This window comes from Calypte anna, chromosome 8, assembly GCF_003957555.1.
Source record: "Calypte anna isolate BGI_N300 chromosome 8, bCalAnn1_v1.p, whole genome shotgun sequence".
NCBI lineage: Eukaryota > Metazoa > Chordata > Aves > Apodiformes > Trochilidae > Calypte > Calypte anna.
In genome coordinates this window covers 3,554,905-3,579,120 of record NC_044254.1, presented here as the reverse complement: position 1 = coordinate 3,579,120, position 24,216 = coordinate 3,554,905, and the positions used below count along the sequence as shown (strand labels likewise).

At 50.0% G+C, this 24,216-nt stretch overlaps 1 protein-coding gene across 1 annotated transcript; it reads right to left on the bottom strand.

Annotated features, from left to right (window-relative positions):
• Positions 1-22: 22 nt before the first annotated feature.
• NMNAT2 (nicotinamide nucleotide adenylyltransferase 2) lies at positions 23-21,907 on the bottom strand. Its single transcript, XM_030455216.1, has 11 exons — positions 21,700-21,907; positions 10,150-10,238; positions 9,387-9,454; positions 8,673-8,751; positions 7,555-7,681; positions 6,947-7,027; positions 6,802-6,846; positions 5,760-5,836; positions 4,493-4,594; positions 3,713-3,780; positions 23-3,584 (listed from the first exon to the last, which is right to left on the bottom strand). Exons 1-11 carry the CDS (start codon positions 21,782-21,784, stop codon positions 3,482-3,484), a joined length of 924 nt encoding a protein of 307 aa, XP_030311076.1. The 5' UTR covers positions 21,785-21,907; the 3' UTR covers positions 23-3,481.
• Positions 21,908-24,216: the final 2,309 nt, after the last annotated feature.

The window sequence follows — 24,216 nt, the reverse complement described above, 5'->3', positions numbered from 1 at the left end:
GAATTGTTCTTGGGCTTCTTTTAAGTGACACCAGTAACAGCATTTTATTTTGGTTTGTTTATTACACAATTTAAATATTTTGCCGATAAAGTTTTTTTTTCTTTCAATTACTGTTTTGTTTTTCATATAGCAACAGAAAACAAAACAAAAAAAATAATAATGAGGCTCCAAAACTTCTGACAAAAGTGAAATTGGTGGCATGGCAACCTCACAACTTCAGCCCCTTTCTCTCCCCCCTGTTATTTGGTTGGTTGGTTGGTTGGTTTTGTTGTTTTCAGGTTTTTCCATGATGCAATTGAAATTCTTTTCTCTTTCAGCAAATTACACTTGTTAAAAGCAGAGGTTCAAAGACCAAAACCCACAAGCTTTGTCTCACCCCTCCCCTGCACCTTCCAAACCTTGATCCTCCCCACCAACAATTAATAATATTTTTTCCATACCCACCCAAAGACATTTTTCCAAACTGAGCATTCCTTGAGCTGAATGACCCATCACAAAGCCCCTTCCCAACCCCCTGTGCTGTGAGTTTTACTGAGCAAAGATGCAGGTAAGACAGGACACACATCCCTAAGGTTTGCCATGTGGGATGCTTCCCCTGAGTCCCATCTTGGTACCTGAGGGAGGATCTGAGATGCTTCTTGGACATGCCACCTGCCTTGCTTTTTCCTCCCTTTTCCTTTATTTCCCTTTGCCTTTTCCTCAGTTAATACCCACTGTCTGTGTTTCTCAGCCTGGTTTCTACAGCTGCTTCTTCTCCTCCACTTGGAGCATGGGTGGCATCTGGCAAGGACAGGAGGCTGATGCCTGAAATAATTTCTGTGTGTTGGGGTAGAGAGGGAGGAGAGACTGAAAAAAAAAAACCAAACCCATGCAGGGATGGTGGATGGAGTCTAGCTACAGGTTATATACATTGGGTGACTTATGGATGAGATGTCCCTCCATGGGCACCTGTCCTACATGTTGGCTGAGGGGGCTCAGGAGGGTGGTGGGGAGCAGCTCCTTGGAGAAGAGGGAATTCTGCAACACTTGGGCCCATCCTCTCTGCTTTGGCCTCTCTGTGTCTCCCCATCCTACAGGGAATGTTTGCAGCTACCTTGGAGAAACAAGAGCTGGAGCTGAGGGACTCAGCTACTGATTTTTCACAGTTCCCAAGCAAGCCTCTTCATGGGGAGGCAAATCCTGAGAAAGGAAAGACCTCTTCTGGCCATAGAATCATCAAATTGTTCAGGCTGGACAAGATCTTTAAGATCATTGAAGCCAACCTCATCCTAGCCCTATTTTACCTTATTTCTGATGACCCTCCTCTAAGCCCTGTCCCCAGGCACCACATCCAGACAGTTTTTAAACACATTCAGGGATGTGTTTAACCAGCTGACCCAGTGCCCTGAAGCCTTTCTTCATTGCCTCTAGACTTCTGGTGGTCACCTCATCCCTGCCTACTTGAAAGATAAGTAATGGGTAATAACCTGTGGGTTTAACTGGGGTGAGGAGTTTCCATCCTTCATCCTGGCCCCAGGGAGGCAGCAGACTTCTCCAAGAAGTGGATCTTGTCTGCACATAGGGCCTTCCACCCCCTTCCATCCACTATGACAAGGAAACATCTTTTTTTTTCTTAACTGAGGAGGTTTTGATGCAAGGCACAGTCTGACTTGGCCTCAGAGGCACCTCCAAGTTTGGTGAATTATCCTCCTCACCATTTGGCTCCTGTTGCAGGGTTTGAATCTAAGGTGGAACAGACACCCCAAGGCCACACTTCTCAAGGTGTTTATGCTGTGCAGGGACTTCTTGCTACTGCTCACTGTCTTGTAGGACATTGTCTGGAGAAGAGGAGGCTCAGGGGAGACCTCATCACTCTCTACAACTCCCTGAAAGGAGGTTGGAGCCAGGGGGGGGGTTGGGCTCTGCTCCCAGGCAGATCTCAGTCAGACAAGAGGCCATGGGCTTAAGCTCTGCCAGGGCAGGGTTAGGTTGGATATTAGGAAGAAATTCTTTACAAAGAGGGTGATCAGGCATTGGGATGGAGGTTGATTCTCCATCCCTGGAGGTTTTTAAGAAGAGACTGAATGTGGCACTGAGTGCCATGAGCTGGGAACCACGGGGGGAATGGATCAAGGGTTGGACTGGATGCTCCCAGAGCTCCTTTCCAAACCAGATGGTTCTGTGATTCTCTGTGATTGCTTTCAACCAGGCAGAGAGGGTACAGGGAGAGTTCTGAGCCAGGAGCCTCACCTGATGGTTGAATCTGGTTCAGGGAGGCTGAGTTATGACACCAAGGGTCTATCTTCCTCCCCTGATATTCCCCAACCTTTCAATTTCCTCTTTCGGCTGTGTAACCATGCTGAGCAGATCATTCATCTGGTTCCCCACATGTCTGGGGGGGACCTCAGTCTGTGTTGCCCTGATCTCAGGAACCCCTGGGCTTACCTTGATTTTTCTGCTGTCACCACCTCTGCTGCTCACTGCCCTGGGACAAGTCATGTCACCTCTCTCTTGCTTCTCCTGGGAAGGAGCCATGCCCTTCTCAAGGAGCCCTAAAGCCGTGCCTGCTGCAAGGAGCCTCCTTCTTTTGGCCAAAGACTCTTGCTGTTACAGAGATGCTGGCAGCATCCTGCAGATAACCAAATTTAGGTCCTGTGAGAGCAGCTTTGTGGATGTCAAAGGAAACAAAAAGTAATTGCAGAGCTTTCCCTGGAACTCCCTTGATAACTCCAACCCTAGGCATTGGAACCAGGTGATCTTTAATGTCCCTTCCAACCCAAATCATTCCATGATTCTGTGATATCCCCACCTGCTTGCCAAGGCCTCTGCTGCTCTTCATAAATGCCCTCTTTGTGGTGTTTTGTTTTTTTTTTTTAGGGCCAGGAGTAGGATTTGGATAATGGGTTATTCTACTGCTGGCCTAAGGAGGTCCATGCACAGGAGGGCACTAAACCAGCTGGAATACAGCTGCCCCCTGCCAGCCAGGATGCATTTGGTCATTGTGTCAAGAGGTCCAAAGGGCTTGCACTAAAACTATTTAAGAAAAAAAAGAAGTCCACCTAGATTTATTGAACTTAGGTACCGTGAGATGAGGAGGAGGAGGAGGAGGAGGAAGCCCCTGCTCTGAGCATGCTGGGAGGATGGACTATGGGGACCTTTCCCAGTGAGCTGCTGGGAGGGTGGTGCTGAAGCTGCCTCCCTTGAGTCCCCAGAGCACATCCCCCTTTCACCAGCTCCCCCTCCCTCCTTGTGTAAGGTGTGGGGGGGAGGCAGTTCCTCTCAAACTGTTCCCCTCAGGGCTGTGCTGAGGTTCCTGGACATAGCTTGATGATGGAGCATTGGTGCTGGGGAGGGAGAGGCAGATACAGGCAGGACACCATGGGGTGGGGAGAGATATGAAGATATGGACTGAGAGAGAGAGAGAGAGAGAGAGAGAAGAGAGTGATGGAGAGCTGCAGGCAGGTGGGACACAAGGACTGTCTCACTGCAAGGCCTCTGGCACTTATCCAGAGGTGTTGATGTAGAGCTGGCTCTTGAGGATGTAGTCAATGACAGGCTGGCAGAGGTAATCCATGACGTGTCCATCCCCGTGCTGCAGGGCCAGTCTGGGGGTGGGGGTGGAGAAAAAAGGGTCAGAGCCTGCTGAGGTGACATCTTGGTGTCCCCACAAATGGAGGACCTGGCTGGGGACACCTTTTTCCCCACCCTCCAGGAGTCCCCCTGCATCACCCACCTGCTTTTGGTGGAACTGACGACTGACATGGGGTGGTTCAAATCATCCTTCACCACCAGGATGTTGTTCTGTGGAGGAAAGAGGGAGAGAGGAGTGAAAAGATAGCCTGAATGTTGCTTATTCCACCTAACAGCATCTGGCCATTTATTAGCACTTATGGGGTCAGCAGGACCCATCCTCCTGTGCTTTGCACTGGTGAGGCCACACCATGAATCCTGGGTTCAGTTCTGGGTCCCTTGCTACCAGAAGAACCTTGAAGAGCTGGAGCATGTCCAGAGAAGGACAACAGAACTGGGGAAGGGTCTGAAGCACACGTATTCCAAAGAGTGGCTGAGGAACTGGCAGAACAAGCCTGGAGAAGAGAAGGGTGAGGGGAGACTTTCTTGTGCTCTACAATTCCCTGAAAGGAGGTTGGAGAAAGGGGGGTCGGTCCCTTCTCCCAGGTAACAAGTGATAGGACAAGAGGAAATGGCCTCAAGGTGTACTGGGGGGGTTTAGATTGAGTATTGGGAACAATTTCTTCACCCAAAGGCTTGTCAGGCCCTGGCACAGTCACCATTCCTGGAGAGATATAAAAGCCATACAGATGTGGTGCTGAGGGACGTTGTTTAGTGGTGGCTTTGGCAGTGCTGTGTTGATGGTTGGACTTGATGATCTGAAAGGTCTTTTTCAAACTAAAACAATTCTATGGGTCTATGATTTTGTGCCCTGTAGCTGAAGTGCTCCCCTGGGTAAAGGGAGGCTGTAAATCCTTCCCCAGACACACAAGAACCCACTGACCTTGTACTTGCGGAGTATGGAGGAGTGGTTCATGATCCGGTCGGGGTCTGCTCCATCCCGTGGCACCACAACAATCCCAAACTCCCCAACAATCACCTCCATCTAGGAGCAACCCAGAAAGAGAACAAGTTTTATAACCCTCCCCTGCACAGCCTGCCACCATCTGCCATGAAACGTTGTGCCATGGTCTGGATGGAGACAGAAAATGGATTTGCAGCTGTTCAGAGAGTCTTGGGCTGAAATTTGGATTTATCTGGGTGTGGTGAGTGGTCTCTGGTGGACTAAATAAAAGACATAGGGTTAAATTCTATTAATAGGGGTTGAGGTTGGGCTTTAGGGAGGACACGCCATGGTAGGAAGAGGGTGGCAGAGGAAGAGGTTGCCCAAGGAGGACAAAACCTCTGCCCTGCTGAATGTGGGCAGGATGGACATGTTGGTCCTGACAGAGGTCAGGTAGGGTTGTTCTGCCCTCAGGAGGGAAAACCTGAGTTTGAGCCAAAACTGGTGGCCAAGTTTGGGGCTTGCAGAGTGTGTCCCACCACATGGGGACAGCTCCCACCACCTCAGACATCTCAGGACAAACCAGGCTCATCCAGACGAGCACTGCATCAGCAAATTTGATTTATAAAGCTGTTGATTTGGCTGTAAATATGTTTAATTTCTTGTGTCAGACCAACTTGTATAAACCTTTTGTCTCCTACCTTTGCACCTCACTCTACTGGGACTTGCATCTGCTTGATGCTGGTTCCTTCCAGGGGACAAGGAGTGGGGACAAAGCCTTTGGAGATCCCTTGGGACCAACTCATCAGCACCACTGGGTGCTGGGATGCTCATGTGGTGAGTGGGAGCAGGGCTGGGGAAGGGGAGGCCAAGCAGGACTGGTGATTTGGGTGCAGGAGACCCTGTTGTGTGTCCTGCCAGTGTGTAGGGGAGGTGAAGGTCAGGGTGGGGATGGAGGAGAAGGTGTGGATGGAGAAGGTGGGGATAGAGGAGAAGGCAGGGATGGAGAAGGTGGGGATGGAGAAGGCAGGGATGGAGGAGAAGGCAGGGATGGAGGAGAAGGCAGGGATGGAGGAGAAGGCAGGGATGGAGGAGAAGGGGGGATGGAGGAGAAGGTGGGGATGGAGGAGAAGAGGATGGTGGGCATGACTCTTGGCATCCTGAGGGACCCAGGTGTGCTGGGTATGGAAAGAAGAGGAGGAAGGGAGCCTGGGAAAGGGGAAGAGAAGGAGCATGGAGGGGTGGGTACTTAATGGTGGGGACTCACATCTGCCTCGTTCCAGAGCCCAGGGATGCAGAAGGACTCCAGCAGGTCACTGCCACAGAGCAGTAAGATGCGAAGCTCTGAAGCAAAGAAGGGAGGAGGCTCAGAGGTGGGAGCAAAGGGTTCCCCCCCCATTGCCAACCTCTTGCATTGCTCTAGGGGATCCCCTTTCTCAGAGACCTGCCCTGCCCAGACAGGTCCTGTGGTCCCTGTCAAATCCCTACTGGTGCAAACATCAAGTACCCCCCAGCCCACTATGGTTTTGCCTCCTCTTTCATGATGCTGGGTTGTTGTCAGAGAGCCCTGGGGACTGCACAAAGCCCTGGCCATGGCTGCATTTGCTTTAGCAAAACTGATCACAGAGCACCAGTGGTTTCTCTTGTACACTTTGGAGGACTTTCATGTCCTGTTTCCTCTCTGGGCTGGGACTGGTGCTTGCTGGCAGCCTGCTTTAAGGGGTGGCTTTGCACAGCCCCTGCAGGAAAGCCCTAAACTTGCCTGGAGAGGGCCTAAGGAAATTTTAGGAGGGACTTTCTACAAGGATGTGTAGCAATAAGATGAGAGGTAATAGCTTTAAACTGCAAGAGGGTAGATTTAGGTTAATCATTAGGAAGAAATTCTTTGCTGTGAGGGTGGTGAGAGTCTGGAACAGGCTGCCCAAAGAAGCTGTGGCTGCCTCATCCCTGGAAGTGTCAGTTGGATGGGACTCTGATACACTTGGTCTAGTGGGAGGTGTCCTTGCCCATGGCATGGAATTAGGTGATCTTTAAGGTCCCTTCTACCCAAACCACTTTGGTTCTGTGACTGCACAGCAGGTCTATGCTGCTTTCTCCCTTATTTTAGGGGGCTTGATTGCCACCAGGAACAGGCTCAGGCCAGTTTAACGCTGCTGCTGTTTCACTCCCAAGGCCTCAGAGCTGGCACTGGGGTGGGATGATGGTCTGGCATCCTTCTCTCACCACCAGATCTGTCATTCAGCTGCTTCCGAGCCAGGTAGTGCCAGCCTGGACGAGCCAGAGCAATGCAGAGGGGGCTGCACACTCACCAATCTCCTCATATCTCATCACTGTCCCCAGGTTGGCATTCTCATCTGGAGGAGGGAAGCAAAAAGGAGATGGGTGAGGGGGCTGGGAAGATATCTGGAGGCTGACACCAGAGCCCAAGTGATGCCACTCCTGTCCTCTACCTACCCACAAAGGTGAAGCGCTCCATGGGTGGGCGAACGCAGCAAATTCGGCTCAGACTTTCTCCCACCTTCCCCAGGATTTTTGCTAAAGGTGGAGAAGAAGGAAAATGAACCAGAGAGTTGAGGATGCCCTGGAGGAGTCACCCACATGAACCCTTCAGCCACCCTAGTCCTGCAAGATCCTCCTGTGTCCCGGGGCAGGAGCATCTCCCATCACCTCCTCCTGTGGTATTAACTCCTGAGGGTGCCACGCTGGACCTTGAAGGTGAGCAAAAATCACTCCAAGACCTAAAAATCTCTAGATTTGGTGGGATTTAAGTAATGCCCTCACCTCTCCCAAGCTAATACTTCAGTGTACCACATCCTGCTGGGTCACAGAGGATCCAGCTGTGTCATCCATCCTGCCAGCTTGTTCCTTACATCTCCTTTCTCTCAACATCATCCAGCCCAAGTTGGGTGAGATGTCCCAGCCAGTTCAAGCTCTTCTTGGCTCCCCTTGCCATGCTGGATGGTAACTCCTCCTGCTCATCCCCACCTGAGCCAGGGCTTGCTCTAAGGAGCCTGAGGAATGACGTGACCCCAAAATACTGTTATCCCTTTCTTATCACCTACCTGCCATGGGCTTGTTGGAGAAGTTGTTGTTTTGGTAGATGGTTTGGGAGGACTCATTCTGGGGCTGACCAATCACAGGTGTGATGGAGGGGGTGTTGACATTGGAGAGGATGCAGCCAGTCACTCTCTGCAAGGAGGGAGAGATGTGCCTTCACCTGAGCTGCCTCCCAAAAACCTTTGTGAGCCTTTTCCCCCCAGGCTGAAGGTTATCTCCAGTGACAGATGTATCCAGGCTCTCTTTAGGATCCCTACTCTCATCCAGTCCCCACTGGATGGGCCTGGGGATGCTGCAGGACCTTGTGGATTCATGATTAAGGCTGGGAATGGTGGGAATAATTTTGGAGGTTGATGCATGAGACTGGCAAGGCTTCAGCTACACTGCCTCTAGGCAGGCATTGCCCTCATTGCCTGGAGGTGCTCATAAACTCTCATAATAAATAAAAATACAGCAGCTGATCAATCAGAGGTGCCAAGCCAGCACTTTACACCTTACCCTGGGGGCTAAATGCCCACATGTGTCTTCCACCAGTTCCTCCAGTAGATCAGCATCACTGGCTTTGATACCATGGTACCCAGCTCCACACTGTGGTCCTACAGCTCCAAACCCTGGTCCCCAGCTCCTCCATGCATCCTGATGGATAAAGCTGCTCCTTCTGGGGCTGCCCATGGGTTTGGCTGATGCTGTGGTGTTAATTTACCATCCTGGGGTTACTGGCTATGCTCAAGTGTTAGCATCAGCCTTTCCCTCCCCATCCCTGCAGACACCCAGGGGCAACTGCCTTCCTAAAAAGGCTCCCAGGCTTGTCTGGGCTTTGAAGGGACTTTTTTCTCCCAACTTTTGTGCTCCCCAGGGCCTCCCCAGCTGCTCACCTTTCCTGCTTCACCTCACTACTCTTGTGGGTTCCTGCAGCAATCTGGGAGCTTGAAGCAGCTCTGATGAGGTATTTCACACCCCTTGCCCCTTCAGAGTTCAAGGCACATTCCTGTGACCTCTTTGTTTGTCCCTGTCATGTTTTGGCTGTTGGTGTTCCCAAACTGGTGGAAGGGCAGCCCTGTTCCTGCACCCTCCCTGGACCCCCACCCCAAGGAGTTCCCCACTGCACAGGGGATGGATTTACCTTCATAAGGTCACGGTGATGCTCCAACACACTGCAGGTGGTCTGCCAAGTGTCCTGGTAGCACTCCCAGGGGTCCACCCTGCAGGGAGCACAGCAGGGCAAGGGTTGTGGCCACTGGCTACTGCTTGGACCTCCTGGCCATGCTGCCTCCTCCCTGCAGAGCTGGCACTGGGAGCAGTCACCACCATTCCCCTCCAGTTCTGCCATGGAACATGTCCTGCCTCCAGCCTTTCCACCCAATGGCTTTGGAGACCTGAACATGCTCCTGGACATCTTTCTTCTCTTGGTACCCAGCCAACCAGCTTTCCTTTGGCTTGGATGTGTTTACACATGATGACCCTGCTACCTAAGGGCAGCTTGGAGATGTTTCTGCTCCCACCTCAGCCCTGGGACAGTCCTGGGAAGGGGCTTGTGCTGGAGGTACCAGGGATAGGGAAGAAAGGGAAGGTGTCCAGGGCTTAAGGCTGGGGGAGGGTTGAGTGAACATCAGCTTCACCTGGACACCAGAGGCTCAGCAAAAGGCTTGCAAAAAACCCACGAAGCCAAAAGTTCCCCTTGAAGGTTGGTGTCACATTCCTTAGTGGGGCTCTGCCAGGCAGGGAGAGGAAGAGCTCTGGGGTTTAACCAAGCTTTGTCTGGGAAAGAAGGAAGCCCAGACTGGTGGTCCAGCAGCTGGTGGCATCATTGCTTTGGATACAGACCTTTGGCACTCACCTGATCCAGTCGGAGGACTGGACAGCCAGCTGGCACATGGTCAGGCGGTGCCGGCTTGAGACCAGGCCCTGCAAAAGAGGATGATGGAAGGGATGGTCACTGGGAAGAGGCAAATATCCTGCCCTGGATGGCTTGCAAACCTGCCTGGGGCAGAGTGTCAGGCTTGCTCAGATGAGACAGGCCATGAGGAGTCATTCCTGCCCCAAAAAAGGTTATTTCAGCTCCTGTTTGCTAGAGCAGACAAAGCTCTGCCTTGCTTCAGCCCTGGTTTACAGATTGGGTGATGAGATTGGCTCAGCACTGCCCTCAGGGATGGTGTGTTCCTAAGGACATTCCCCCAGCTTTCAGGACAGAAGAAAACTCTCCTAACCTAGGTCTCCTCCCCCCACAGAAAGTCCTTTTAATCATCGCCATCCCCGCAATGAAAGTAGGGGATAATTTGGAATAATTTGAACAACAACAACAAAAAAAAACCAATCCAACAAAACGACCACCACCCTTTTACATGAGAATGTTTCTCTCTGCTGCCTGCACTTTGCCTGCTTCTTGCTGCAGTTTTTATCTAAAGAGTTGAGTGGTTGAGTGGTTTCCTCCTCTCTTTCCTCTCAGGGACCGTTCAATGCTCAGGGGCTGTCCCAGGCAGAGGATATCCAAGAGGAAGGACCACGGGTAGAGTCTGAACTGCCCGGTGCTTTTCCCTGCCTTGAGACACCATCAGCCTTCAAGGTGGCCCTAAAGAAAGGGACAATGGGGACAGACCCACCGTCTTCCCATAGGAGTCATGGACTGGTGAGACGATGCCGCCGATGACGATGAAGCGTCCAGTCTTGTGCAGGTAATCCCGGGCTCGTTCTGAAGGAGGAGGAAAAAGAATTCAAGGACATTTGGCTGGGCCCTGGAACATCCCACTGCCACCCAGCAGCTTTGCTCAGTGGCTGTGGAGCAGCTCAACCCACGTGGAGAGTGCTGGGTGGGGAAGGTGAGGAAGGGCAGGGTTGGCTTCATTGTTTCTGCTCATCCCATCTTTGGTCACGGGAAGCACAGAGGGACCCAGGGACCCACAAACCTGGCAGGAAGGAGGAATTGGTGGGGGGAAGGGAGATCTTTAGAATCACAGAATTTTAGGGGTTGGAAGGGACTTCTGGTCATCATCAAGTCCAACCCACCCACCTAAGTAGGGTCACCCAGGACAGCCACACAGAAACGTGTCCAGATAGGCCTGAAAGTCTCTAAAGAAGGAGACTCCACAACCCCTCTGGGCAACCTCTTCCAGTGCTCTGTTACCCTTATAGTAAAAAAGTTTATCCTCATACTGAGGTAGAGCTTCCTGTATTCCAGTTTGTGCTCATCACCCCTCATCCTAGCACAGGGCACCACCTTAGCAAAAGGAGATGATTTAGCATCTCCCACCACCTGGCCAGGGCACCAGGCAGGCACCTGGGAGCTGCTCAGTAGAAATAGGCTCCTTCAGGAGGCCTGGTGGAGCCAGATCAAGCTCACAAGGTGATGCATGAAGCTGCTTCATCCATAGTTTGCAGAAAAATCTTTCCTTTTTTATTTTTCTCTGCTCACAAATGACATCCATCCTTTGTTTTCCCATGACCTTCCTTCTTCACCTAGCCTGGCCTGCTGCTGACTACCAGCCAAAAGGTTTCTTAGCAGCTGGAAGGTGACCAACATCTCTTCTGACCTCTACCATCACTTCTGAAGAGGGCTCCTTGGAGATGGGCAAAACTAAAAAAAAACAACAAACCCAGGACACTGAAAGAGTTGGCCCAGAGAAGCTGTGGCTACTTCCACCCCCTGGAAGTGTTCAGGTAGGGTGGGCTTGGAGCAACCTGGTCTAAGGGTGGTGTCCATGGCCATATTAGGGGCTTTGAATGGGGTGATCTTTGAAGGTCTCTCCCATACCACACCAAATTGGGTGCCTGCAATTAGAAGATGTGGTTTTGGTTGACAGCTTAAATAAGAAGTGCCATCATGCATGGGATCTGAGCACAGATGGATCCCTGCCACCCCCACTGTGACACCCATACCTTGTGTGTCATTATTTTGGAAATGAAGAAGGCTTCTCTGGGAGGAGCACTGCACTGGGACTGTGATGTTCATCCCCTTTTATTCCTCTCTGCCAGAAAGCACTGGGATGCTGCTGGTGTTCTCACCACCTCTAGCTCCATCCCTGCATGATCTGCTGGAGACTTCACAAAACCCAAAAAGATGGGGCCTGGGCAGGGGACCTGGCTGGTCCTAGGTGATCAGGGTTTCTTAGACAAGGCTGTAGAAGAGCAGCCTATTTGATATCATAAAAAAAGAAAATTTAAATTGAAGGTATCCTATTTTTCTCTCTTTTCTCAGAACTGCAAGGTGAAGTGGATGTGAGAAGCCACATGGGAGCTTAGGGAGAAACCCCCCAAGTCGTCTGGAGAAGAAACATCTAAGCAAGAGCCTGGCAAAACAACTCAGGCCAAAGTGGGGTTTTTTTCCCCTGGCCCATCCCACCCTGCAGAGATGGAGCAGGTGGGAGCAGGCAATGCCCAACAGGTGAGAAAGGTGAGGACAATTAATTACATGGAGCTGCTCTTTGAGCTGAAGTTGCCACCAGCTTCTCCAGGTTGGGACTGGACCCACATTTCTGTCCCATGGGTGATGAGGATGGTGCTGTCACTGTCACCACTTCTATGGAAAAGTGATGTAATTTATCTCCATCCTTTTAGCACAGGGAGAGGAAGAACAAGCTCAGGACCTTGCTGGGTCTCACCTGAAGGATGTGGAGCTGAATCATGGACCACCCTCCACCTAGAAATTAACACCCAGAACCGGGGCAGCTCAGAGGTCTTGGGGCCAGTGAGGTCCAGGAAAGCATCTAACCTGGTAGAAGCAACTCTGAGCAGATAAAAAAATGGATGAAGAAGATGACTCCATGTGAGGAAGGACACTTTGTGAGCTCCTGGCTGCAGGACAGCACTGAAACCCCTTGTGTAGAAGCTCTTGGAGGAGGATGGGGCTTCTCTAGGTAAGATAAGTGTCTGCACACAGGGTGGTGAAGTGCACCTGGTGGTACAACAAGGCCTGTGGAGCATGGTGGATGGGAGATAGTTTTGTATTTCCAGTGTGGTATTTTCCTTTTTTTTTTTTAAAGGAAAATGTACCAAAATGTGTATTTGCCAGTGCTCAGTGTGAAAATGCCCCTTGGAGCACTGAGATTTATTTAAATACAAACCAGTGGACTGGCCACCACTGTGGCTGAGCAGACCAAAAGTGGTTGGAGTGGTTTTAGCTGAAACCCCTCTCTCCTGTAAGGTTTTTGGAGGGTGATGGCTCTCCAGATAGTACAAAGTGATGGAAATGTAAAGTGACATCAATTTGTGGCACGAATCTGGCCCAGGGCTGCTGTGCTGTGGCTGCACCTCAGCTTCAGTGAGGCTCAAAATATCAGGAGCACAAATAAACTGTTTGGCAAGTGAAAGGGAGGGTGTTCTGGGGCAGAACTGCTCTTTGAAATTTTATTGCCTGAGCAAATTCCTATCACCCTCTTACAACTCCCTGAAAGGAGGTTGGAGCCAGGTGTGGGTTGGTTTCTCCTCCCAAGTGATAGAACAAGAGGAAATGGCCCCAAAGTGTTGAACCAGGGGAGGTTTAGATTGGATATTGGGAACAATTTCTTCACCCAAAGGGCTGTCAAGATCCTGGCACAGGCTGCCCAGGGCAGTGGTGGAGTCACCATCCCTGGGGGGGTTTAAAAACTGGGTGAATGTGGTGCTGAGGGATGTGGTTTAGTGGTGGCCTTGGCAGTGCTGGGTTAATGGTTGACCTTGATGATCTTAAAGGAATTCAATCATCAGTTCAGATCAATTCAGATCCCACAGCATTCTAGCTGGCAAATCATGGCATAAACTCTTCACTGGATTAAAAAAAATATCTTGATGGCTGTGCCCAGAGAGTTGTGATCCATGGGGTCAAATCCAGCTGGTGGGCAGCCACATGAGGTGTCCCTCAGGGCTCAGTTTTGGGGCCAGTCTTGTTGAGTATCTTAATCAATGGTCTGGATTGAGGGTATTGAGTACACACTGACTAAGTTTACAGGTGACACTAAGTTGGGTGTGAATATTGATCTGCTTGAGGGTAGGAAGGGATCTGGACAGGAGTAGGGAAGTGGTTGTGCCTCTGATCTCAGCACTGGTGAGGCCACACTTCAAATACTGCAATCAGTTCTGGACCTCTCACTACAAGGAGGACATTGAGGTGCTGGAATGTGTCCAGAGGAGAGCTACCAAGCTGGTGAGGGGCTCAGAGAACAAGGAATATGAGGAGCAGCTGAGGGATCTGGGCATGTTTAGCTTGGAGACCTCGTTGGCCTCTACAGCTACCTGGAAGGAGGTTGTAGGGAGGTGGGTATTGGCCTCTTCCCCCATATATAAATATATATGTATGTATATATATGTCAATATATATATTTATATATTTTTAATATAAATATGTTTGTATTTATATGCATAAAGTGCCTATAACCATATTGATAAACATTCTTTGGAACTACTCTTCTCCCAAGTAATGACAGGACCAGAGGAAATGGTCTGAAATTGCAGCAGATTAGATATTAGGAAGAATTCCTTTACTGAAAGAGTGGTCAGGCACTGGAGCAGCCTGGCTGGGAGGTGGTTGAGTCACCATCCCTGGAGGTATTGAAGAAATGTGTAAATGTGGCACTTTAGGGCATGTTCTAGTGGCTGAGATTGTAGGGGGGTTGTTTTTCTGTGTGTATGGTTGGACTCGGGTGATCTCAGACACCCTTCCCAACCACAACTATTCTGTGATTCTGTGAAAGGTCTTTTCCAGCCCAGACAATTCTGTGATTCTCTGTTTTTCATTATCCTGCAGAGTCTTATTTTGCCTCCACCAGCAGGCAGGTGGCTGGGATGAAATAGGACATGAACCTCAGTGGTCATCCCTGAAGAGGTCTTGTCCCCATCTCAGCAAGCCACAGGTTGGGGAATCAGTGTAACCCAGTACCTTCTTTTTTAAAAAAGGTAGGGAAAAAAACCCATCCTCAGCAGCTTTCCTTGCTTGTTTCCAGCTGCCCTAATTTCCCATACAAGTGCTCAGGGAGGACACCAGCCCCACAGAGGCAACCAAGGGGCAGCACCTTCCCCAACCATGTCTTACCTGCTTGCTCCACTCTTTTTTCCAGATCTATTCCCAAGACCCCACCCTTTTCTCCTCCTGAAAGAACCACTGATGCCAGCTTTGCACAGACTAAAGGTGCCAGAAGCAAAACTTTGCCTTCCAGCATCCCCAGCCCAGCCCCACGCATCTCGGGAAAAACTGGATTTTCTCTCTTCCCTTGCCAACAAGCCCCAGCAAAACGTGGTCTCTTTAGGGAAGCATTAAACTCAATTAGGAGTTTTCAATGAAAGTAAAAAACCTTTGTGGAACAGGGGCTGAGCAAGTCCTTCCTTGCCCAGAGTTTGACTCCCCACCCATCCCATGAGGAGCAACTCCCCATGTGCCTCCTTGTACTGCAGATGGACCACAGGTCATCTCCTCCTGGGCCAAACCCTGTTCTGGTTTTCAGATTTACATATTTCTAGGCACTCTTTTTCTTCTGTTCCCAAAATATGGATTTAGCAATTTTTTCTGCTGGCACAATCAAGCTGCTTCCAGCAGTTCATGCTTATTGAAGGAAATGAGTTGATGCTGAAGAGGGGGAGAAAGAAAATGGGCTCCCAACCTAGGTTGTCTTCTCCAGACATGACCACATGTGATGCTCTCTTGGAGGGATGGGAGCTCTGCCCTGGTCCTGGTTTTGGGTGTTATGGACACCATAGACTTGGCCTGACTTTATCACCCCAAATATCCAGCCCTGCTGGAGCACTGGCACCAAGGGAATGTTCAGGTTCAGGGGTTACAGCTACCAGAGAGGATGTCCCCATCTCCAAGGCCAGAAGTCCCCTAGCTTTGTCTTCATCTTAGGCTGATTTGCCTGTTTTTCTGCAGCTGCTTCGGGCCCAGGTGGGAGTCAGGGTTAGGATCAGGGTTAGCATCAGGGTTGTTCATGCTGTACATTGAACAGAGCAGACTCTTTGATTGTCCCTTACCCCCTGGCCAAAAGTGGTGGTAGAATGTTTCAAACCCATCTCCAATGCACCCAGGAGACACCCTACAACACCCCTGGCCTTGCTGCCATCAGGGATTTTCAGAAGCCAGAGGATGCAAGGGTGAGGATGGCTATTTTGGACCAGCTCCAACCCATGTCTCCCATCACTGTGGTACCTGACACAAACCCACAGCAGCCTAGCAGAGAAATCCAATGCCCCCCATTGCATCAGTCGAGGGAGATGAAGTGATTTGCCTGAATCACAGAATCCTAGGGGTTGGAAGGGACCTCGAAAGATCATCTAGTCCAACCCCCCCTGCCAGAGCAGGGCCACCTAGAGTACATCACATAGGAACACTGAGGTGGCATTAGAGTTGTGGGCTGGCACTGCTGGAATTTTGGCTAATTGATCCCCTTGGCATTGTAGGGGGCTGCTATTAAAAAGTGGGAGAGAAGGTGATGTGGGAAGTGCAGGAGTCTTAGCAAACACAAATGGTTTCTTTAATAAATGAGGTTGGAGGACTGGATTTTTTACTACTGGTTTCTGTTTATAGTCAGAGGAAGTAAGAGAAGCTACGTGGCACATTTTGGGAGGTGAGATGTCTTGCAGCCCATGATAAATAGTGCTAAATATTTAAGAGCTGAGAGGTATTTTAAGAGAATCCTTGGGCAGTCATTGATGGAGCTGAATCTGGTGCTTCTGAAAACTCCTCCTTTCTGTGGGTCACAAAGGGGACATGGAATGCAAGGGGAAACAAGATGCAGGAAGCTGGTGATAACAGCCCCCCCAAAAAAAGAGGTTGCACAGGGTGCAGGGATGGGAATGTGACATTAATTGATACCCAAGTAGCCATGGGTTCTGCAGTCCTGTTGGACCAAGAAGCTGCAGTTTTGGGCAAGCACTGGGAGTGGAGATGTGTGGGTAACTGTCCCACCATGGCTGAGGGATGGACTGAGCAGGCAGGGCCTCCAACACCTTCCACCTGTGAAATATTTCAGCAGTTTGCTGTGATTTCAGTGCTTTCAGCAAGCCCACACAGCAGTGGAGTTCACCTTCAGGAGGAGAGCCCAGCAAGTTTTAAATGAAAAAGTTAAAAGCAGGGATGCCCCAACTCCCCAGGTCAAAGGAATCACCCAGGTGTTTTCAGCAATGTCTGTCCTGGCTCTGTTGGACCTTTCCCACTGCTCTGCTGATGACATAGGGAGGTAAATCCAGCCCTGTCCCTCCTGTCCTCCTGGGGTCCCATCACCCACTGCTCCCTCTGTCCATTGCTGAAGCTAATTATGAATTCAGATATGAGGCTGGAGATAAAATGGAAACATGCAGCAGCCTTACAGGTGCAGACAGCAGAGGCAAAGCCTTGCAGAACCTTAGAAAGGCAAGAAAAAAATGCCCAAGGTGCCAAAACAGGGAGTGTGGGCATTTACAGAGAGGCTTTTTCTTCTAGAATGAAAGAAAAAGAAAATAGGAAAAAAAAAATCAATAGCAAAACACTGCATCTTGATTAACCTGATCTCCTCTCTCTCACCAAACTCCTCGTGTTTCAGTTTGAGGAAATCATCTAAAGAAGCCTCTGATATCTCTGGTATCTTTCCATGTGCCAGGACAAGCCTTTTCCCATGAGTTGCTCTGAAGGAACTCACCCAGCATCTTCCCTCCAGCTCTGGCATTTTGTTGGCTCCCTCTCCAATCCTGCAACACCAGGAGGGAGAACCCCACAAATTCTGGAGCCTCTGACCTTGCATAGTGAGAGTTTTAATCCCAGTACTTTACCCAAGACCAAAGTGAACATTTTTTTATTATTATTAAACAAAATAAATTTAAAAAAAAGCACTTTCTGCCTCGTTATGCAGGGCTGCCCTTGGGTTTGGTGTTCTGAAGGCCAGGCAGGAGGAGGATGCTGTTGTGTTGGGGTTCCCTGAGTTGGAATAAGGTGGGGAAAGGATTTAATTCTCAAAGAAATCACAAGCTCATCAGCTGGAAGAGTGCCAGCAAGGTCCTCAGTGTCTTTGCAGGGCTGTGTGGATCTGATTTTGCATTTGACATTGACTCATTGGCACCTGTCCTTTGGATGGCATTAGGAGCAGAAAGCTGGAGGTGAGCTGTGATGAGGCTGAGATGGAGGGAGGGGAGGGCTTTGGGGCAGAAAATCTTGCTGCAGGGAGGGGGTCTGAAGCATCTGCCCCATGCTTGGTGTTGCTCTGACTGTCACTGGGAAATTAAAGTGAATTATTTCCCTGGAGTTTGAGTGTCTGCTGGGTAAGCACCTAGTGGGGTGTCCATGGGGCTTTAATGCAGAACTTTGTTCTTATTTTTCTCCACTGATTAAGGCTTTTGCATGGGATCTGCTCTTACATCTTTCTACCTCTCATAGATATAAATGGGGTTTCATTTCAGGCCTCCAATGTTCAGGTCAAGTTTTAGAAACAAGCTCTGCCCTCTTCTGGACTCCAGCCTTTCCTCCCCCTCACACTAAACTACTTCTCATGGCCACACAAAGCTAAAAAACACCTCAAAATTGTGAGTCAGAACATATATGTCTGTCTCAGAGTACATCTGATGCCACCAATAACTGAGTATTTTCAGGGCTGTGTGGGGCTTTGCCTCAACCTCTGGGTGGCAATCCCTGTACAGTGCCTCAGTTCCTTTTTCATTATCTGCTATATATTAATTATATTTATTTTTATATGCACAGACATGAATCAACCTCACTCAAGGAGCCTTGGTGACCCAGCCTTGCCACTGGCAGAGGACAGAAAGAGTCCCATCAGAGTAAGTTCAGCTCAGTGTTCCTCAGGGTTGTGGTTTTTCTGAGGTTATAAGAAGTGTCCCAGCTTTCTGGAAAGGATGACCATGATACTGGATCTTAAATTAATGTGGTTGCTAGAAGAGACTTCCAAATAATTACCATGTTCCATATTCAGGCAAAAATCCTAGGGGAAAAGGCTGACTTTGGGCCTGAATAAAACATGCAAAGATCCAGAGTAAGAAAAATGACAGCTGGCACCCAGTGATATTCATTTAGTGCCATCCCATTATCATTATTCATCTTCATTAGAAGAGGAATAGCTAATAGGGCAAGAGAGGTTCTCCTCCCTCTCTACTCTGCCCTGATGAGGCCACATTTGGAATATTGTGTCCAGTTCTGGGCCCCTCAGTTCAAGAAGGACAGGGAACAGCTTGGAAGAGTCTGGAGCAGAGTGACCAAGAGGATGAAGGGAGTGGAAAATCTGACTTGTGAGGAAAGGCTGAGGGAGCTGAGGGGCTCTGCAGCTTGGAGGAGAATGAAGGGTGACCCCATAGATGTTTATAAATACAGAAAGGGAGCTGTATAAATACAGAAAGAAAGCATGAGGATGGTACCAGGCTCTTCTCAGTTATGCCCAACAGGACAAGAGCCAAGGGGAACCTGAGCATAGGAGGTTCCATATAAACACAAGGAAATAATTTTTCACTGTGAGGGTGACAGAGCACTGGAAGAGGTTGTGGAGTCTCCTTCTCTGGAGACACTCAAAACCCCCCAGGATGTGTTCCTGTGTGATCTCCTGTAGGTGACCCTGCTCTGGACTCAATGATCTTTTGAGGTCCCTTCCAGCCCCTCACTTTCTGTGGTTCTGTGATTCCCCCTGCAAACCTTCTACTTCCTTTTGGCTCTCTGAGTGTCATGAGTGAAAGTGATCAATTCCATCCTTATGTTAAGGGAAAATAATTCCTCTCAGGTTCAGTCTCTATCTGAAAGATAAGGCAATATTTTGGCACAAATTCAGTTCTTTGAAATGCAACTTCAGTTTAGGTTGGACCCATATAGCATAGAGCTAAAGGAATAGAATGAATTTTAGTTGATTCCCATGGCTTCACACGATTATTTTTTTGGACCTGAGGGGAAGTATTCCTCAAACAAAAATGAACAGGGATTTAGAAGCTAAATTCTGTGTCACTCCTTGTGGAAGACTCGTTTATCCCTATCAGGTATCTCAAGATTTTATTCCAGGACATGTAGGTGAAGATTTTCACACTGACCTAAAACATATCTTCCTGAGAGATGTCTGAGCCTTGACTCACAGCTTCCAGGTGATAATCCAAACACCTTTTCCTCCTGCCTGATTACCATCACTCAAAGCTACACAGCAGATTTGTAGTTTGAACTTGTCTGGCATCCAAACCTGTTCCTGGCATCCCACCAGCCCTTCTCCTGCTGAATGAAGAAGCCCACTTTCATCACATACTACATCTCCCTCCCCGAAGCAGATACCTAAAAGCCATGGCCAAGTTGCTCCTTGACATCCTTAAGGATATATCTAGATGGAGCCTCTCCAGTTTTTTGCACAAACCCTGATTTCTGGAGCTAATCCATTCCTGTGACTGCTCCTCTAAGAAGAGTCTTGGTTTTGCTAATGCTGGAGATGAAAATAACACAACTTTTCTTTTTCTGCTTGATATCCCTCTGCTCACAGCTACAAGGATAGCATTTTCTGCTTTATTTACAGTGTCACACAGGGAGTTTGTGTTCAGCTGGTTACAGACACTCACAGTCCAGTATCTCATCAATCCTTATTTCTAAAATGTATCTTGTTACTGATTTTTAGTCCACTGAATATAGGCCACGTTTCTATTTTTAGTATTATTTTTCTTAATCAAAATACCACCTCAGACTAGACAATGTGGATTACAGAGGTGTGTTTTATCAGCTTCCATCAACCAAGTCCCTGTAATTTCATTAAATTTTTATTTTTAAATAGCTCCTCTTGTTCCTTGTTGTTTGCAAGTAGTTTAGGGAAGATAATTTTTTTTTTTTTAAGTTCCAGGTATACTGGTGCCCAGGACTGGCATTATTGCTGGCATTAATGAAATGGCTTAACAATACATTTGCAGCTAGAAAACCATCATTTTTCTAGCCTGCTTACCAAGTAATTATGAGCTACAAAAACAAGGTCTGACACAGAAATACCCCGAGCTGATTTCTGATATTTTTCCACTTAGAAACTTATGTACAGCTTTCTAGCAACCCGAGGGATGATTCTCCAGCTGTAGCACAAGACCTTCAGCATATGCTCCCAGGCATCAAATCTCCTCTCAGGTAGCAAGGATTGCTCCTCTGTCTGCATTCCAAGAAGGGAAATGAAGAGAGCTGATCTTTCTGCTCCCGTTTTACCCGGTGGTCTGCAGAGGACACTTCACACTCGGAGGACTCCTCCCCACCCCAGGTAGGTTGCTCTTTGCACAGTGTTCTCCAGGCCTTTTGAGCTTTACCCAAACCATCAGTATTTATGGCATGTCAGAATGCCTGTGACAGCCACTGCCCTTCCTCCTTCCTTTCATCCCTCCCTCTCTCTTGTCTTGCCTGAGCAGGCTGTAGCAGTGATTCCAGCAGCTCCATCATTTGGATTATGTCACGGATGCTCAGTAATACCAATAATAATACCCCGTGAAGCTTGCTGATTCCTTTGACCTAGTACAGGTTGGGGATTCTACTATTTCAGTTTTAGCTGTCTATATTTTTTTTTGCTCTCTTCTGCCATACTGCTTGCCTGGGTCTCCCTCTCCTTCCCCTCCTCCTTCCCCCCACTGCTCTCCAAGTGCTGCAGCCACCGCAGACTCCCGGATCCAGCTGGACGCTCCCAGCTTCAAAAATCCTGCCAGGACCACTTGCCAGGACCAAGCCCAGGGGGAAGTTGTGGGGGGCAAGATCGTGACAAGGTTAGTGCAGAGCAGGGGAACCCCGCAATCGGAGCAGAAGAAATCCCCCCCCGGTTTGGATGGCATCCTGGAGCTCTTGGCCATGGCCACGGTCGCTCAGCCCCGGGGCGGCGGCCGCGATTTCAAAACCAAGGGGACGCGGACAGCGCCCGGGGAAGGCCCCGCTGCATCCCCCCTTCCCCCGGACCTCCCGCACCCCGAAACTTCTCCCCCACAACCCCGAGCTTGCACCCAAAACTTCTCCTTTTCCCCCGGAACGCAGCCTTGACCCCCCCTGCCACAGAAGCCGCACACCCCCACTTGCCCCCCTCGCCCCGCATCCCAAAACCGCTCCACACCCAGAGGGGGAAAAGCCGCGACCTCCCCGCCACAGGAGAGGGGCTGCACCCCCAAATCTTTCCCCCTCCTCCCCATCCCTGAGGATGACCCCAGAGACACGCAGCCAGGGGTGCAGCCCCGACACTCCCCCCCCCCCCCGCCTTCCTTGTCCCGCAGTCGAGGGTGGCGGCGGCGACACTGACCGAACATGTGGAGGTGTCCCTTCGTGATGGGGTTGAAGCTGCCGCAGGCCAGCAGGATAACGTGGGTCTTTGTGTTTTCCGTCATGGTGGCAGCTCAGCGCGGCCCTGGCCAGCCCGGCCCAGCCTCTTTGTGTGGTTCGGTGCGGCTGTGGTGGCAGCGGGAGGGAAGGAAAAGGGAGGCACGAAGCGGGAGGCGGTGCCGCGGCTGCGGGAGAGGAACCGGGGCCGCCTTCCCGCCCCGCCCTGCCCCGTACAGCCCGGGTACACACGTACAGATGGAGAATCCCAGACCCAGGTTGGAAGGGACCTTAATGGTCACCTAGTTCTGACCGCCCCTCAAACCCCCTGGTACCTCTCACTAGACCAGGTGGATCCAAGCCCCATCCAACCTGGCCTTGAACGCTTCCAAGGATGGGGCAGCCACTGATTCCCTGGGCAACCTGTGCCAGTGTCTCACCACCCTCACAGAGAAGAATTTCTTCAGTTTAGGAAAGATATCGAGGTCCTGGAGCAGGTCCAAAGGAGGCAACCAGGCTGGTGAAAGGACTCGAGCACAGACCCTATGAGGTGAGGCTGAGGGAGCTGGGGGTGTTCAGGCTGGAGGAGGCTCAGGGGAGACCTCATCACTCTCTACAACTCCCTGAAAGGAGGTTGGAGCCAGCGGGGGGTTGGGCTCTTTTCCCAGACGACTTTCAACAAAACAAGAGGGCATGGTCTTAAGTTGTGCCAGGGGAGGTTTAGGTTGGACATTAGAAAGAATTTCTTTAGGGAGAGGGTGATCAGACATTGGAATGGGCTGCCCAGGGAAGTAGTGGATTCTCCGTGTCTGGAGATATTTCCAAAGAGACTGGATGTGGCACTCAGTGTCATGGACTGGGAACCGCAACGGTGGTTCAAGGGTTGGACTTGATGATCTCTGAGGTCCCTTCCAACCCAGCCAATTCTATGATTCTATGATCTAAATCTCCCCTCTTTCAGCTTGAAAGGGCTCTCCTGTGTTGCATTACTCCATGACTTTCTAAGAAGTCCCTTTCCAGCTTTCCTGCAGACTCTTCAGGTAGTAGAAGGTGCTCTAAGGTTTCACTGAAGCCTCCTCCAGGTTGACCTCACCCAACTCTCTCAGCCTGTCCCCAGACCAGAGGTGCACCAGGCCCTGCATCACCTTGCTCCAAGGGCTCCCACATTCTTGTGCTGAGTGCTCCAGCACTGTCCACATAAACATGTGGGTACAACCACTGCACACATTCACCTCCACCAGCAAAAAATGGTGCTCACACAGTGGCAGAGACATAAGCTCATGTGCACACACATGTGAACACATTTGCAAGGATATCCCTTGTACATACATGCACACATGTGTGTGCAAATCTTTACTTACTTTACTTTGCTGTCACTTAGCAATGCTGCCAGATGGGGGTTTGGCACAGGAGTGATGCCTGCCAAGCTGCAGTAGAGTGGCCAGCATGATGAAATGTCACCAGGGCACAAACAGCACGCACAGGAAGAGGTACCTCACCTGCAGCACACCCTATATGCATGGGAGGAGGTGATTCCACCTTCTTTTCCCCAATGGTTTCCCTTCCAGATGCTCCCTTTCCAGCCCTCACTGCCATTGCCCTGCAGCACCAGAGAGCCCCGAGATCTTCAGCTGATTTGGGCACCAACCCAGCAGAGGGTGGCAAGCAGCCACTTGCCATCTGTGGCCCTGGTACAGCAGGGATAGACAGAAGGCAGAAAAGATGATTCACTTGGTTCTATCATCTGAAAAATAGCATGGAGAAAACCAGCAACTTGTCTACGATGACACAGGTGGCTTGGAGCAGTGCTGCAAAATTGCTGCCTGAAGGATTGAAGGAGTGAGGCTGGACCTGTTAAGCTCACCTGAACTTGTGGTTTTACCTGTGGTTTGTTGATTATTTTTTTTTTTTAATTTTGCCTGTGGTTTGCACTGAAGGGTATTTCTGCTCCAGAATCAGTCTGGCTCTTTGCCACCTGGCCAGTTGAGCCCCACAAGCAGTGGGGCTGCACAAGTAGGAAGCAGGGATGGGGCTCCTTGGTCCTCCTGGCACTGCCTTTCACCTTCTCTTTCCTCTTGGATTTCTTCCTCTTGGAAGAAATCTTCCAGCTTTTGAACTGACAGTTTGCAAACTCTTTATAACAAGCCAAATCTATTGAAGAAAATGGCAAATTCCTGCAGTGGGATCAGGGGGATCTTTTGCAAGAACTGAGCTTAAAAGCATCTCCTGAGAAGAGGGTGGAGGTTCCATGGAGGCTTCTCCCAGCTCATCCAACTCCTTTCCCTGCAAGCTGTTCCCAGGTAACCTTGGGCACCTTTCACTGACTCCTGCTGCTGCTAGACCCAGCAAGCACAAATTATGAAATCCTACTGAGGAGTTAGAGGGGCTGAAACCAGTCATGAAGCCACCTCCATGCAATTCAGAGCCTTTGCTGTCTGGAGTTGTCAAGGGGCTTAGCTCTGCTCCCCACAGGTAACTCAAATAAGTTTTTGTAATGCAA